This window comes from Vidua chalybeata, chromosome 13, assembly GCF_026979565.1.
Source record: "Vidua chalybeata isolate OUT-0048 chromosome 13, bVidCha1 merged haplotype, whole genome shotgun sequence".
Classification (NCBI taxonomy): domain Eukaryota; kingdom Metazoa; phylum Chordata; class Aves; order Passeriformes; family Viduidae; genus Vidua; species Vidua chalybeata.
In genome coordinates this window covers 3,218,093-3,235,393 of record NC_071542.1, presented here as the reverse complement: position 1 = coordinate 3,235,393, position 17,301 = coordinate 3,218,093, and the positions used below count along the sequence as shown (strand labels likewise).

At 45.1% G+C, this 17,301-nt stretch overlaps 1 protein-coding gene across 2 annotated transcripts in view; it reads left to right on the top strand.

Annotated features, from left to right (window-relative positions):
• Positions 1–17,301, top strand: part of CSNK1G1 (casein kinase 1 gamma 1) — a 101,262-nt gene that overhangs the window by 36,393 nt on the left and 47,568 nt on the right. For both annotated transcript variants that reach the window (XM_053954771.1, XM_053954772.1), the window contains exons 3-5: positions 5,175–5,590; positions 12,112–12,152; positions 16,435–16,504. In XM_053954771.1, the coding sequence (XP_053810746.1) occupies positions 5,413–5,590; positions 12,112–12,152; positions 16,435–16,504 (289 nt within the window). In that variant the 5' untranslated portion in view covers positions 5,175–5,412. The remainder of the gene's footprint in view (positions 1–5,174; positions 5,591–12,111; positions 12,153–16,434; positions 16,505–17,301) is intronic.

Sequence of the window (17,301 nt, the reverse complement as noted above, 5' to 3'; positions counted from 1 at the left end):
CTAAGATAGGATATTTGGTAATCTGTTTGTTTGTCTCCTCAGGAGCAGGGCAAATCTCAAAACTCTTCTCATTATTAGAACAGTGACTCTGCCAGGAGTAAGTAACGGGATGGCTGCAGAAGAAGAAAATTTTGTTGTAGCCAGTTGGAAGGAGAGAAGCAGGATAAGAAATGCAACATCATGAAAGCTGGGAGATAAAATCTGTGGGATGAGAAGGCTTTAAAGGATGTGAAGCCTGTGGAGATGTGTGTCCATGCAGAAGAGAGCAGAGCTGGGAATGAAGGCTTTACTAATTGCATTTTAATAAAGGCAGAGCATTGATGCCTTGGAAGCTGGTACTGCACACAGTGAGGCAGAGCATACAAAGCCAGCTTGATCCTCTAAACTTAGGGGTGTAAGCTCATAAAATGAGTTGGTAGATGCTAAAAACATGAGCAAACAGATCGTGTATGTCCTAGTTTCAAAATGTTTCTCCTTACCTACAGCTTGGCTGCTCTCCCTTTTCTAGAGGGTGAGTGCTTTGTCCCAATCTGTGGCAAAGCCAGTGAAGTTTTCTGGTGCTGAAGGCTCTACTTTTTACACAGTGTGAGGGTGGAAGCTGGTGAGCTCATATCTGTGTGTTTATAACATGTCAGTTGAGAGCCCTGGAGGATTTTCTAGTCTTTGAAGTCATGTGGGAAGTAGCAGATCTTGTCTGGAAAGTGCTCTCCGCATCAGGAGACTTACCAGACGTTATTTACACAGGCACGTGGGGTGGATGTTGGAAAACCCAGTGGGAAGGCATGTGCCTTGTTCTAAAGCAATGATCTTGGAGCTGTTTTGAGGAATTGTGGTCCTCTGTCTGTAGAGAGCAGGGTGAGTTCACCCATCCCGACAGAAAATGGAGCTTTCTTGGATGTCTCTTCTTAAAAGATTTAAAAAGGAATTATGGGGCTGAATTCCTGCTTTTCAGGGTGTTGCTTCATCCACAGGCATTTTCAGTTTTATTTCTGGCATGTAGTGACTCCTTCAAGGATCAAAACCCCACACAGACCTGGACCAGACCTGCTTGCTTCAATTTGGAGAAGGGGATGTTTGTTCATTGACTATTTCAATTTGGACAGATTTCTGAAATTGTGCCACAAATCAAGACTTTGAGAAAACTTGTTCCTTGTCATGGAAGGGTCTTCAGAGTAACTCAAGGAGGTCAAAGAAGTTTTGAGTTCAAGGGAAGTGAGCTTTTCCTTTGGGAGACAAGGGAAAGGGAGAACAAGAATGGCTTTGGCTTCTTTACACCAGCCTCTCATTAGTGATGTTCTTTCCTAGATCTGAAGGACTCCCCTGAAAAATTGTGTGGCTGTGAGCAGGGTCTTTGTGCCAATCATTAAACACTCCTTTACACTGGATTGTGGATATCAACACAAACAGCAGCTGCCCTCCAGACCTGCCTGGAATTGTTCCAGTCCAGGCTGGACCAGACTTGGAGCAACCTGATGTAGTGGAAGGTGTCCCTGCCCATGGCAGGGGATGGGACAAGATGGGCTTTAAGGTCCCTTCCAACCCAAACCATTCCATGATTTAATACCACCTGGAAGCTGGTTTCTAGCTGTAGTGCTGCGAGTTTATTAAAGGAGGAGAGGTCATGACATAGATTTGGGTCTAAGTGTTTGGAAGTGTGTAGGATACAGTGCTATTGTTTTTTACTTAGCTAACTGTGCTGCAAGTAATTTCCTTTCAAGCCTGTGTCTTTTATTAAATAACTGTTCCTGTGTCTCCAACTGTATTGTAGTGAAATCAATCTTTGGAATTGGGCTGATTCACCATTAGGGAAATATCTTCATGCAGCTCTGTTCAAATGGAAGTAACTTTGAGGAGCAATCTTGCTGAGTGGGTGGAAAGGTAGGAAGGAATCATTATAAAAAAGTCTGAATCATGGCGGGAAGTCATCCTGGTGTTCTGAGTAGCCTTTAAATATTAATGTGACTGACAGTCTGGTCTTCATTTTTCTGCCACTTCCCCTCCAAAGCCGAGTGCTCTGCTGGTCCTCAAAGGCCATATTTAGTGCCATATTTGCTACTTACACTTTTAGTAGGTGGTAATGATGGTGTAAGATCTTTGTGTGATCCAGTGTGCCAGCAGCTGGGCTCTGCTCCTCAGCTTGGCCGTGATAAAGAGCTTCTCAGAGGCATGGTTCACTTACCTATTGCTGCTCTGAATTCCTGTTTGCAGGAGGCTTTCAGCTGAGAGAGGATGGTTAGTGTTTGCACTGTCAGGCATGACCTTTCCATCCTTCTCCCCAGGGAGACCTGATCTAGATGGGGAGCGGGGGAAGGACGGAGGCGTAGGAGCTCATAACCGTTAACATCTTCCTTTGTAAGCCAGATGATGTGTGGTGGGATTTGTGCTTAATTTGCCTGAGGATAATGGGGTTGCTTGTCCCATCTGAGATGTGCTGAGCAAGGTATAAACTCGACAGGGTTTGTGCTCTTGCTGGAGATTTCTTTCTGTTTCCATTTCTGAGGTTGTAAGTAGTTCTCTGTCATAAATTATTCAGTCTTGATTGAAATAATGACTTTGGTCTCCAGGGGGAAAAAAGTTCTTCTCTGGCTTTGGCATGTTTGAGTTTGTTTTCCAAAGTGTTACTGTTTTTTCACTCAGAGAATTCCTGTGTCCTGCTTGTCTTTCTTAGTGATCCAACCCTAGGAACACTCCAGCATCATGGAATCATTTAGGTGGGAAAAGCACTGTGAGATCACTGAGTCCAGCCATTCTTCCAGCACTGCCAAGCCCATCACTAAGCCATGTCCCCAAGTGCCAGACCCATATGTTGTATAACATGGAAGATGATAGCTTTAACTGGAAATAAAGCATTTGGCTGGAATGTTCTGTGTCTACTTCTCTTGCCATAGCAGAGATAGACCAAATAGACAGACCAAAACTTCCCATGCTTCAGTTTTATTTTTCCAAAATTTTACCAGAAAGACCTGTGTGAGTAAATCCACTTGCTACTAGAAGTCATTCTCACATTTGGTTTGAGTTCAGCAGTAAAACTCCATAGTTTCACTGATGGTTCTTTTTCATGTTGTTTGTTTTGAAGCCAGTCTCTCCTCCCAGGGCAGCCCGGGGTGGAGTCCAGTCAAAGTGATTTTCTGATATCTGATAGAGTCTCATCACTGCTCCTGCTGACTGGTTTCACAGGGCAAACACAGCTCTGCTGTGTCTGTGCCAAGCGTGGCAGCTGAGAGTACATGGGGATGTCTGTGATGGAAAACCAGTTCAGCCAGTTCACTGGTAACGGATGCTTCCTGCTTATCCATATTCAGTTCTGAGAATTAAATCTGGAATTAATCTAAGGGACAAGTAAAGCTTGGTAATGCTAAATAATTTCTTGTACATTAACATCTCCAGCTCTTTTGTCTAGGTCAGAGGTGCAAATGGTGTTTCACACATTGCTTGGGAGCGTGTTGGGAGCTTGCCACTTTGGTTTATGGCCAAACTGGTGGGGTGGCTGAGACATGGAGGTTCTCAGGTGACCTGGTGATTGCCAGACCTCCTGGATATGCTGCAGACATGCTGTGTGACATTTTCTGCAGGGATCCACAACTGTCCCAAGTGACAGGGAGAATTCCAGTACCTAAAGGGGACAGACATACAGGCAGGCTGAGGAAAGAAGTGATAGGACAAGGGGGCTTTAAGCTGAAAGGATCTGTTTAGGTTGGATATTAGGGAGAAATTCTTCCCTGTGAGGGTGGTGAGGCTGTGGTACAGGTTGTCCAGAGCAGCTGTGGCTGCCCCATCCCTGGAAGAGTCCAAAGCCAGGTTAGCTTTGGACAGGTATTGTTGCAGGAGAACTGAGCCAGTTGCCTGAGTAAAGTAACTTCTGAGCCCTTGTTTACATGGTTTTGTTTCTGGGTGTCCTTCCATGGGACTCTTGGTTGGGTAGTCTCATTGAGCACTTGTGTGATTGCTTTGGAGGCATCAGAAGTAGGACACAAACCTTGTTGGTAAAATTATACAGCGACTGTTCTACTCACATCTGGAAAATCCAAATGCAGCAGTGCTCCTGTAGGGCTACAGTCCAGTACTTTTATATCCTGGGATATGGGGGGTGGTTCCAGGTGTGTTTATTCTAATTCTTGCTTGAGATCTGCACCCCAAGAATGCCCGATACCATCTCCTGATGCAGCACCTGTGCAGACAAGACATCCTGCAACCTTTCCCTTTATCATGCTGATTTCTTGGGAAGTGAGGGGAAGCTCAGCCACCATGCTGGTACCTTTGGACTGTCCCTGTGGGGCAGGACCTCCTGGGTGCTTGTAGCTCCTGCCAGTCTCCTTTGGTCTTGTTCCTGAACACAGAAGAACCATTTGGCCTGCAAGGATTGAGAAGCATCTATGTTTTGAGCCCTTTAGACTGAGTTATCAGCTTTTAAAAAACAATTAATCGTGCTTTGGCTCTTCATTTTGGTCATCTCTGTAGGACAGCAGTTTGAATTAGCAAATATATCTGAGGTCAGTTTGGACTTCAGTGATCCTCGTGGGTCCCTTCCAACTTAGATTATTTAAGATAATCTAGATCAGCTTGAAAAGAGGTAAATAAAAGGAGAATTTTATTAAAGTGCTACAAAATTTTCTTCTTCTCTTGGCACCTTTTATTGGCCCCTTTGTATTTTTTGTCTGGCTTTTCTGTAGTACTTGGTAAATGTATGAAGTGAGGAAAAACCAAACCTACACTTCACAGAGGCTTTAAAGGTGGGATGTGATTTCCTCACAGTGTCCACTTGATGCGCTGGTGTAGTTGGAATGGCTTTGGTTACTGCATGTGGTGTCAGTCCTGATAACTCCAGTGGAATCATGGAATTACAGACTGGTTTGGGTTGGAAGGGACCTTAAAGCTCAGCTGGATCCACCCACAGCCACGAGGAGGGACACCTTCCACTAGACAGGTTGCTCCAAGCCCCATCCAGCCTGGCCTGAGACACTTCCAAGAAAGGGACAGTGGATGGGGCAGCACTTAAATGTCTTCATGACATCAGGGCTTTTTATCAGAAAGATGTTAAGAAAATGATAACGTTTTCATATAGCTGTTAAATTCCACGAGGCCAGGAAAGTTCTGGACATTGGTTCTCTTATACCTTTCTCACCTGGTATTTTAAAATAATGATTTTTATTTCATGTCTCTCTTCTTTTCCCCAGGTAAGAATCCAAAAGCAACCTGCCTTTATTGAATTCTCAAGAACACAGCCGACCCTTTGGTACGTTATCAACATGCATTAGGAAACTGGATCTCGTGCCAAAAGAACTTCATGAGTTTCCATGACTCTCTTGAACTCCAACGCAGATACTTTTGGATATAACTTTCTGTTGTAAGGAAAAGAGTGTGTACTCCAACTCCTTTCTGCCAGCTTGCTGGCAGAGGTATTTCACTAAGATCATGGACCATCCTAATAGGGATAAGGATGAAAGGCAGCGGACGACGAAAGGAATGCCGGGAAGGAGTGGGCACGGATCTCGGCCAAGCTCATCAACATCTTCTGGCGTTCTTATGGTGGGACCCAACTTCAGAGTGGGCAAGAAGATTGGGTGTGGGAACTTTGGAGAACTCAGACTAGGTAAGAAGCAAGCATTTTAGTGGGTCTGCACTATGCAAATTAGCATTTCACCACTGGAATATAAATACATAAAAACTTACCCTGGCTCGAGAAATGCGTGCGCTGTCTCGTTTCCCAAGTGTTGAGCTGCCTTATCTGAAGTTTCTGACTCAGAAGATGTAACTCTTAGCATGATTTTGATTTGCATAAAGTCAAAGGGAATACACTGGAGAGGCCAAAGATGCAAATTTTGAACAATCCCAACAAATGATGACTGTTCACAGTGCTGAATGTCTTGCCTAAGGTGAAAAAAAATCTTAACTGTGAATTGCTACATCTTGCTCTCAATTTTTTGTTTATAAGCTAGAACACCCATTTAAAGAGATGGGTGAGACTCTTTCCCAGCACTCAGTCTCAATTCCATGTCCTTCTCTAACCTCACTGCCCTAATTTCAGCCCCATCACCCTCTCCCTGCTGTGTCTATGCATTGGACTTGCTGGCGAGGTGCAGGATGTGCCAAGTGGCCATCTGGCTCCTTCAGCCGGGCCAGCAGCCCAGCATTTGTTCATGGTCTGTTGGTTTCCTAACCACATCTTGCAGCTGGTTGCCCAAAACAGATGGTTCCACTGATACATTGTTTGTTTAGGACTACTTAAGAGACCAATGCAGAGCACTGCACTGGGCTCTTAAGTCATCCTAAAAAAACAATGGTTGTGTTTTAAATGAGATGGGTGAAGCAGCTGGTGTTGCTTCACATAACTCAAGGGTCATAACACTACTGATAGTGTCTTTGTAGATTCCTGCTCAAAATCTGTCCTCTTAAACGAATCTGTGATTTCCTGCTCTGAGGTTGGGTTATTGCATCAATACATGTGCTGCTGTTCCATGGTGTGAAGATCAACCAGCTCACTTCTGGTGTGTCTCAGTAAATGGGTATTTTGGTTTCAGCATTGCATCAGAGAAGTTTTATTGATTCATCTGAGTAGAGATAACACTCCTAAGGTGGAGAGAAACCAAGGACAAGGGTGGAAACTCCCACCTTCCTGCGCATGAGTATAATTGGCAGCTAAAGATAAATTTGGATCCTTACAGTGACATAACATGAATTGCTCTGTTGGATTCTCAAAGCCCTCCCCAGCAAATGTCATGATCTCAGGATCCCCAGGGAGATGTTGAATTGCTTTGTAATCCAAGCTCTGCTCTGAGGTTTAGCAGCTGTAGTGGATCCCTCTGAATATATGTCTCTTGAGTTTATTCAACTGGTGCCCAAATCACAGAATCACAGACTAATTTGGGTTGAAAGGCACTTTAAAACTCATCCAATTCCACCTCTGCCATGGGCAGGGACACCTCCCACTAGCCCAGGTTGCTCCAAGCCCTGACCAGCCTGGCCTTGGACACTTCCAGGGATGGGCCAGCCACAGCTGCTCTGGGAAACCTGTGCCAGGGCCTCACCACCCTCACAGGGAGGAATTTCTTCCCAATTTCCCATCTAACCCTGCCCTCTGGCAGTGGGAAGACATCGCCCCTGCCTGTCCTGTCCCTCCAGGCCCTTGTCCCCAGACCCTCTCCAGCTCTCCTGGAGCCCCTTCAGGCCCTGGCAGGGGCTCTGAGGTTTCCCTGGAGCCTTTTCTTCTCCAGGTGAGCACCCCCAGCTCTCCCAGTCTGGCTCCAGAGCAGACGGGCTCCAGCCCTCAAAGCATCTCCATGGTCTCCTCTGGACTTGCTCCAGCAGCTCCATGTCCTGCTGCTGTTGGACCCTGAGCTGGAGGCAGCTCTGCCAGTGGGGTCTCAGCTGAGTGAGGCAGAGGGGCAGAATCCCCCCTGCTCTGCTGCCCACACTGCAGGGAGGCAGCTCCTGTTTCCAGGATTCTTTTTCACATTTCTCAAAATTTTAGTGATACTGAGTTTGTGACTCATGTAAAGTTTCTTGGCCTTCACAGAAGAGATTTCACTTCTGAAAAAGTCAGTTTACAGAGAAATTCAGTCTTAAATTGCAACACCTGTTGAGTTTCTTTTTTTTTAATAATACATGTATTGTTAATGCTAGTTTACTAAAAATTTAGGCAATGAGCTACACATACTGATAACAATTTGTTGTAAGGTTCTTACAGAAGCTGTATTTCTCTCTTTTTTCCATTTCTCTTGCTTCTTTGGCAGTCACTATCACTTTAAGAGTTCCTGTTTGCTCAAATAGCAGCTATTTCTCTTGCACAGCCCATGGTAATTATCGCTGGGGGGAAGGAGAAGCAGCAGCTGAAATCCGAGCACACAAGTCTCTGATAACAGTTTTGTCCTGCAAAGATGAATGATGTGCCCTCTGCTTTTTGCCTATTTTTTACATGGTTTCAGAGCAGTTCAGCACCAATATCACAGGCAGACCAAAGACACACTGATAAGCAAAGGGAAAATAGGCTTTTCCAATTCCCTGAAGAATTTATCTTTTTCGAGGTGTTGTGTTTTCAGTTTAAGCTGCTCTTGTTTGATTCTTCAGGGAGGAGATGACACTTAGCTAATGAAACTGTTTGCTGTATATATCCAGCTCACTGCTCAGGGTTGATCTTTCTTCCTGAAAATACAGATCATCCAAGGATGCGACTTTTTTGGAGCATGTGGGAGCAGCACAGTTGGAGCTGAACACAAAACTTAGCATTTGATAGGACAGGGGAAATGGCCACAAGTTGTACCAGGGGAGGGTGAGGCTGGATATTAGGGGAAAAAATCCTCACTGAAAGGGTGGATGAGCACTGGAACAGGCTCCTCAGGGAACCATTGAAGTCACCATCCCTGGAAGTGTTCAGAAAAGGAGGAGATGTACCACTGCACAGTGTGGTTTAGTGGGAATAGTGGGACTTGTTCAAATGTTGGCCTTGATGATCTTGGACGTCTTTTACAAAATTAATGATTGTGTGATCTGGCCCAGAGTAATACACTGAAATGGGGTGAAGCAGTAGCTGTTTCTTCAGACAGGCTGCAGAGTAGAGAGTCTTAAAGAGCTTTGGTTTCCAAAGTGGCTCAGTGTACTAGCAGGAATATAGTGCCAGTCCCCATGTCAGATCCTGCATGGATTTGAGGGTTCATGGGTATTTGACCCATTGTATGAAGTGCTGTGATCAGCCACGGCATCCAAGATTTGGGCAGATCCCCAAAATCTCTCTGCTGGCTTGCTCCAGACAGAGATCTCCCCCTTGGTTTTGCTGTCACTCTGTCCAAGCTGCAATGGTTTACTCTTCCTCCTCCTCCCAGGTTGCACAGAGGAGCAAAGGCTCACAGGAGACAGTCACCTGCCCACTGAAACAAGCCCTGAGCAGGAGCTGCACCTTCACTTAGCACAACCAAAGATCTGTAGCACAGTGAGGAGATGTAACTGTGCTGGCAAAAGCCTTTCAAGTTGAGGCAATGCTTTTTATGGAGCAGTAAGTCCATGCCTCAGTTTTGGGTAGTTCCACTGACAATTATGAACTACGTATTCCAGAGGAGAAGGGATGCATTACGTCACCAGCATTCACGTGGGAAAATTCCCAAAAAGGATTTCCCAAGGCCTTGGCAGTGAGATGTGGTAAATGTATGGATGGATTGGAGACAGCAGAGAAGCCCAAAATTACCTATCTCCAAAGTGCTGCATCTGCACAGGGACCAGATCATTGGGCAGTTGGGACACGCCTGATTTGCTGTCCTTCTACAGCAGGTCTGAGACTAACTCCTGGTGTAGGTGCTTCCTGGTGTAGGTGCTTCCCAAGATCTACTGCCCTGCCCTCCACATATAACATTGTTCCAGTCAAATCATGACTTGTTATTTTGGAATTACAGCCCCAGTATCAGATGCTATTATCATGTTGAAGTATTTATTTTGCTGGTTTACTTGTTTTGAAGCAGAGTTTCTGGCTTCAGATTGCAGCCTGGTAGGCAGCTGGGTGATTCTCACTTTTGGGAGCACCTTCTCAGTTCCAATGGAAGTGCTCTAACCTGGCAACCTACAAAGAAGTGGCTTTTCTGCCGGTTTGGGGCCTGCTGCTCTTCTAACATTTTTTCCAGTTTCAAGCAGGGTGAAAAACTGTGTTAATCACCATTTTTAAATTATACCTGAACACTGTTTTGAAAATACCAGATAATGTTTCAATTAGAGCAAAAAGATCTCAGCTCCAGTCTACAGCTCTGGGGCCCCCAACAGCAGAAAGACATGGAGCTGCTGGAACAAGTCCACAGGAAGCCATGGAGATGCTCTGAGGGTGGAGCCCCTCTGCTCTGGAGCCAGGCTGGGAGAGCTGGGGCTGCTCACCTGGAGGAGAGAAGGCTCCAGGGAGATTTTGGGGCTGCTTCCAGTGCCTGGAGGGGCTCCACAAGAGCTGGAGAGGGACTTGGGACAAGGGCCTGGCATGCCACAATAAGGGGGAGTGGCTTCCTACTGCTGAATGGAATATTGGGAAGAAATACTTTCATCTGAGGGTGATGAGGCTCTGGCACAGATTGCTCAGAGCAGCCTCTGGACACCTGGAAGTGTCCAAGGCCAGGCTGGTCAGGGCTTGGAGCAACCTGGGCTAGTGGGAGGTGTCCCTGCCCATGGCAGAGGTGGAATGAGATGGGCTTTAAGGGCCCTTCCAACCCAAACCATTCTGGGATTTCAATTTGAGGAGGGGAAGAGGCAGTTTCAGGGAGCAAGATAAAGCTGGAGCTGCCAATGGGGCTTGTTTGCTGGTAGCTAATGCAGAGCAGATAATCCAAGTGTATTTAGATTTCCTTCCCCTAATGTCGTCATATCTTCTCCCCCCACAGCTGTTGGCTGGAGCCCTGGTCTGTCTCAGAGGGTGGAGGGGTTTATCTGCCACCTGCTTTTCTGTGGATTTGGCCTGTGAGCTCTTTCAATGCTTTCTGGTGTCGTCAGGTTCCTGACGAAACTGCAAAATCTCCTTTCTACCCTTAGTTTCCAGTCTGGGCATAATATTATGTCGTTGTCCCCTTTCCCCCCCCCCCCCCCCCGTCTGTCAGGGGTTAATGCTGGGGCTCAGCTTTCAGCTCTGCTGGCAGAAAACACCTCCTCTGAGGATATTTAACCTTGCATTTAAATCCCTGTGCTGTGCATCACCAGGTACCTAAACAGGTTGGAGCTATGATGTCTTCTATTACTGAGGGATGTTAAAAAAAATCTGCTTGGTGCAGACTGGGCCTGGGAACACCCAGTCACAGATTTAGAAGCCAGAAGTACCCTGAGTGATACAGCAGGGAAAGCATCAAAAGAAGTTAAATGCAGAAAACACGAAGCTGTTGTAAATTAAATTTCCCCTGATACTTCAGGGTTTAAAGATGACTGTGTGTCTTCTCCCATGTTCATAATGTCTTTAATTTTATTGAGTCTCCCTGTGCTGTTGTATCCTGTGCTGAGGAGGACATGGAAGGTTTTTTAATGCTGTCATGTGGATATGGAAGAGCTACTCCAGCTCCTGCCTGCTCTGAATGATGTCACTCCATGTCCTGGGCTTTCTCAAGAGCTGGGCTGTCCAAGCATCAATATCCATTACAGGAATTAGAAAATAAATGAGTAAGAGAGCTGAGCAAAGCTGATGCTACAAATAAGCCCTGATAACTTCCATCCTGGATTGCTCCTGAATTTTGGAGTTGCTCAGTAAAAGTATGACTTGTGCTGTGACATTGATGACAAAGGTCAACGTTTCCTTAAATAAATCCACAGGGAGCTTTTGTGGTGGGGGCTTCCTTCCTCCAAGGGGACAGTGGGACTGGGACAGAGGGGTCCAGGGACTGCCCAGGCATCATTCCCTGTGATATCTCTTTCAGGAGAGTTTGCTGTCAGGCATGAGCCAGGTGGAGGGAGAGTGATTGCTCAAATTCCCTGGCAAGGGAAGCAGAGGACATTGAGTGATATGACAAGTAGCAGTGTCAGAACACAGGGAGAGATGCTCCGTGACATGGAGCTGTGCATCACTGCCTCAGATCACTGAGGAGGCCCAGGGCTTGCTTCAAACACCAGACAGGCTCCTGGAGGAAAACTCCCCTCCAGCTGTAGCACACATGGGTCCTTGCTCTGGTTCAGTGCACCTGGATTTGAGCTTGGCTTGTTGTGCTCATCTCACGCTCCTGCCCTTCCCGCTTCCCAGGGCATGATCAACCTAGTCAAACTCCCTGCACATCCCAGGATGAAATTGTTCAGTGTCTAGGAGATCCAAGACATTTCCAAAAGCAATGACACTGACTCTTCATTTTTTGTTCCCCAGACTTTTTTGGCTTTGTGGATAATGAAGCCTAGTGTGTCTGGGATACCTCCTTTAACACATGCATGGAGCAAAAGTGCTGCCTAAAATACAATTGCCATGTGCTGGGTGGAAGGTGTTACTTGCCTGCCCTGCTGAACTGCTGCAAACTGTTCATTATCTTGATTATTTTCAGGATTATGCTTTGTTAAAAGCAGGAACTTCAGGAGGAATTGGGAAAACAGCCCTTTGGCATCAGTGTCATTATTTCTCATTGTGCCTCAAGCTGCAAGTGTTGAATGTGGAACTAAAAGATTTTTTTCCTTCTCCCTTTGCAGGTAAAAATCTCTACACCAATGAATATGTAGCGATCAAACTGGTAAGTAGTAGCTTCAGGTGTCTTGTACTTAATCTTAAAAATTCAGACCAAAAGCAAGTTTTTCAGTTTGGGCTCAGTGCTGCTCCTACCCTCAGCTTGTTAAAACTAAGCTAAGTTCTTAAAAGCACTAAAAGCAGGGGAAAAAAAACATCCTTCCACCTGCTGAAGGTTTTTGGTACCTAAAGGATCTGTATCTGTCTTAGAGCAGTGGGAGCCTTGTTCCTCTGCCCAAGTCCCAGTGAAGGGCACTGCTAGTGGGTTTGCACCTCTTGCTGCTTCATGGCTCAAACCTTTCCATTCAAGACTCCATTAATTCTCCACCTGTGAGAATGTTTTGTTAGGAGCATGGCACTGTGCAGCCTTGTGGTCCATGTTTTTAGAGTCAAGAGGCAGGAAAGAGGGTGTTCCTTTGGTTAAAATTTCCTGGAGGAGCAGAGTACAGTTGGGTCTGGTGTGATACTGAGAGACTGCAGGTGCAACAGGCACAACAAGATCCAATTTGGTGAAGGTGAGTCCTTCCTCTGGCTGCCTGGGGTTGCATGGAAGATACAGTCTCATCATCTGGGGGATGGGGAACTCCCTAACTTGTAGCTCTTCCACATTTATAAACTTACAGCCTAGTAGTTTGTGTTTAGGCCTTAACTTTTCCTATCTGTAAACTCAGACTTTTATTAGTCCCTTGGTGTTTCAGATTCCATGTCTTCACCTGATGTGCTGAATTCTCATGAGAACACTCTTTAAAGATAATCCAAGCCCTAAAATCTGAAGTTAAAGTTGTGGTGTGACACTGCAGCAAACCCCCCAGTTTGCCCAGTTGATGCTATCTGGCAAAATGACAGAATGAACCACTCTGGTGACAGGAAATCAGGTTGGGGTTGGTGCATTAATTGTGATCACATTTGAGTGCCTCAGATTCCATATCTCTGGCATTCCCCTTATGCTGTCCAGTAGATGAAAAATAATTACAGCTTTGCAGGAGGGACTTGTTCTCACACCTGTTGGCAAATGTGAGAAGATGTTCCCTAAAGTAAATAAATGAATGCCTGCAGAGGAATTCAGGAACATAGTATCCCGGACGGGTTTGGCTATCCTGGAACGGATCTTAAAGTTCATCTCATTCCACTCCCTGCTACGGTGGAACACCAAGGACACTTCCCACTATCCCAGGTTGCTCCAAGCCCCATCCAACCTGGCTTTGGACTCTTCCAGGGATGGGCCAGCCGCAGCTGCTCTGGGCAACCTGTGCCAAGGCCTCACCACCCTCACAGAGAAGAATTTCTTCCCAATATCCCATCTAACCCTGCCCTCTGGCAGTGGGAAGCCATTCCTCCTTGTTGTGGCACTCCAGACCCTCGTTCAAAGTTCTTCTCCAGCTCTCCTGGAGCCCCTTCAGGCCCTGGCAGGGGCTCTGAGGTCTCCCTGGAGCCTTCTCTTCTCCAGGTGAGCACCCCCAGCTCCCCCAGCCTGGTTCCATAGGAGATGCCCTTGATATGGATGCACATCAGAAAGAAGAATTATTGCTTTTAGGCCACAGAAAATGTGCTGTGTACACAAAGAAAGTGTTTTATTGAAGCAATAATGCTTCTAATTCGCTTCCACAGATAATCCCACAAAGTTGTTGCATTGGAAACCATAAGTTGTAACACAGCTGTACTAGTCCAAAGGGTGCTTTTTTTCTCTCAGAAAAGTGGCTGCACTGACACCTCTCAGTAACCTGAAGCTTTTTCATATGGCAGGACTCAATGGCATTGCCTCATGGCTGCCTCAATCTGACCTGTTTTTCTGGTCACATTCTTTCTTCATTTTTCTTACTATTTTTTTCCCCCCAAATAACTGAGTGTTAAAGCAGTTACACTGCACCACTCTCCAGTTTCATTTGCCCTATTGTGATCCAGGCTTAAAAATCTCAGGTCCTTCTTGTGTGAGGAGCTGGAATTGCCATCTGATGGCCATCCAGGTGTCCATGTACATGCTCTGTTTTGGAGAAGTTTAAGGAGGGAGCAGTAGGAGAAATGGGCGTTTCTTGGTTTCCTAATCTTAGACAAAATTCCACAGGAATAAGAATGACTCAGCCTTCTCAGCAGCAAATACACTTCACTTACATGTGGACTTAACTGCTATTTTCTTTATCCTTTAAATAATTTGTGGATTAGTGGTGGAGTAGCTGTAAGATGTACTTACAGGCAACATTTTCTTTTATCTTCATTGTTGGACCGAGTCAAACTGCTCCAAGTCCTTCAAGCTGTGAGATTCTCTTCTGCCACTGCAGCCCTGCTGTCTCAGCTATTCCTGCTTCCTATCATGACATTAGAGCTGGGAAATGAGGGAATTGTGTGATGGATACCAAGAGCCCATCAGAAAGTGCTGTGAAATTCCATGCTAGTGCCTCGTGGTTTCTTTTGTGGGACTGAGGCTACACCTTGGAAAACTGCTGGCAGTGGAGATTGGTCCTTGTGTTGATTGGTGTGGTGTTACCATGTAGCTTCTGGTCCTGCTCTTCAGCTGACTTACTTGGTATGGGGGATCTGGTTTATTCTTCTGAGGGTTTTCAAAGCTGCACTGCCCACATTAGGAATTTTTTCCCTGGGAGAATCCAGTCTGGTGCCATCCAGCTGCAGTCAGAGCACAAGTACCACGCCATCCCCTCACAGCAATGATGACGCCATTGCTTCGAGCTGTGGATTTTCTCTGTTAGGCAGTAGCAATTCAGTTATTTTTACTGCAAACAAAAAATCTGCCATCATCCCTAAGCCCTTGGTCTACAGGACAACCATCTGTGCTGGTATGATCTTCTCAGAAGCTGCCATGACTCTGGCAAGCATCCAGAGCTCTGGCTCCAGCAGCTCCTGATGCAGAAGCGGCTCAGGGATGCCTCCCCTGATTTTGTCACGAGCAGCATCATGTCCTGCTGCATCAATCCTTCCCCTTTGCATGTTTGGATAAATAAACTGCACCCAGAACATGCCAAGTTCCTGTTGCCCTGAATCCCTGTGCTCTGCAGGTGTCTGTAGACTCTCCCTCAAGCCACCAACAATTATCTTAATTTAAATATGACTTATATAACAAACTTCTTTGTGTGTTGCTTTGTGTTTGCCTTCGATGCAGGTTCAGTTTTTCCTCCAGAATATTTTTTCACGTTGTTGCTGAGTATTTGGTTGTTTTTGTTTTCTGGAGCTTTAAAACATCAGGAGTTTGGTGACCTTGGAGGCCTTTTCTTACCTCAGTGATTCTATGATTAAGCTGAGAAGTAACCAGGAGCATTCATTCCCCTTGCTGGGAAATGGATGGGATGACTTGAGCTGATGACTTGAGGAACAGCTTGGCTACAAGTCAAATTGCCTGAATTCCTGTACAGAATTCCTTCTCCACACTTAGAAAGAAACCTTGACTGTGGAGTTCACAGCCAGTGTGGACATCAGTCTTACAGTGCAGATGAGAGGTCAACAAAAACTGAGGCCAGTATTAACTCCTATCTCCAGGCTGCCTGGGCAGTTGGTAAACCCGCATCCATTCCTATCCCAAGTGCACAGTTTTATTGCAAATGTAATTACTCCAGTCTCTTAATCCTCTCCAAATTAACTTTATATTTTTAGAACCTCTGTAATCTTGCACGTTAATGCCTTGATGGATTGTAGGCATTAAGTCTTGTATGTAAAACGCAGATGAGTAACACTTAATGAATGGGATGGTTTGGGTGCATTGCAGACTTACCTTTTTTTTTTTTTTTTGTATTTTGTGAATAAAAATAGTATATTATTGAGTGTTTCAAGATGTTTGACTGACACCTGCCACAAGGAAGGGGACACTTCTTCCTTTTTCCCAACTGTCTGGCTGCACTGTGGTGCTTGCTGTGAGCAACTGTGGTCTGATGTAAAATGCGCTTGTATGACTCAACATTTTTCAGAAATACAGGCTGGAGACCAGCAAAAGTGCTGTGGGCAGTCACAGTGCCCACAGAGTGAACTGGGGCTTGAGCTTTTGCAACTTTGACTTCCCCCTGCCAATGTCCAGGGTTGTTCTTCAAGGACCAGGAGCTCTATGGAATGATCCTTGAATTTCACTGCAATGAATGAGCTTTGTGTTTAAATGAGAATGTTATTTCTCCTCCAGAGAGCAAATCTTACTGCTTTTTGTTCTTTTCTTATTTAAATGACATTTAACAGTGAAGTCTGTTGTTAGAATTTCAATTTGGGGTGTTTTAATTATGCACAAATCTTCAAGTATAGGACAGAACTTCTTTTAGTCAAACTGATTTTAACCAATTTATTTATTTCTGTTCTAGGAACCAATTAAATCCCGGGCACCACAGCTTCACTTAGAATACAGGTTTTATAAACAACTTGGAAGTGCAGGTGAGTAAACCTACCTTAAGCTTATCAAAAGTTTTATTAAATTTCTTTAATAAAGGGATTTCTTTATTAAATCAACCACCACCATAATATTTGTTGTGTAACTCTGACTTGAACTTAGGGATCTGGACCAATTCCTTTTAGTCTCACACAAGTTTTGGAAGCAATTTGGTGAGAATTGGATCATAATGATGATATTGGGTAATTGTGTGGACCTAAAATGTCGAGTTTGTGAGGATTCACAGATACGGAAATACCCCTGTGTGTTTGTAAAACATAGGAATTGTCAATGGATGCAAAGTTATTTGTCTATAGAACAACACCCCTTAAGTAGGTGATCTAAAGTCTTTAAACCTAGGAAATGGTTTTCATTTTTACTTGTTAAATCACGAGAATGTCCACAAGCCCCATGGCTCCTCTGTGCAATCATGGTCTACAGCAAATAGGAGAAAAATAGAGCAGGATCAGCCAAAGGTGAAATTTTTTATACATTTTTTCTGGCAGTCTCTGGTTTCCCTCATACAGAGCTTGAGTTGTGTCTAATAGTGTTTGGATTTTTCTTCCCTGAATTTATGGTTGTTTTTTAAGCCTGAAGAGCCTTTTAGCATGTGCTGTTTCCCATGCCAAGGATTTCCACAGCCTCGAGCAGGGTGTTCCACTGCTCAAGGAAGTCTCTTCCTTGAACAGGAAGCAACAACCTTCTCTGGTCCTTCTGTGCCTTGATCATGTATTGACTTTGGGTTTTGACAAGTTTCTTACATTACTGTAGTTTTTTTATACTTTTGATTTTATTTTTCCTG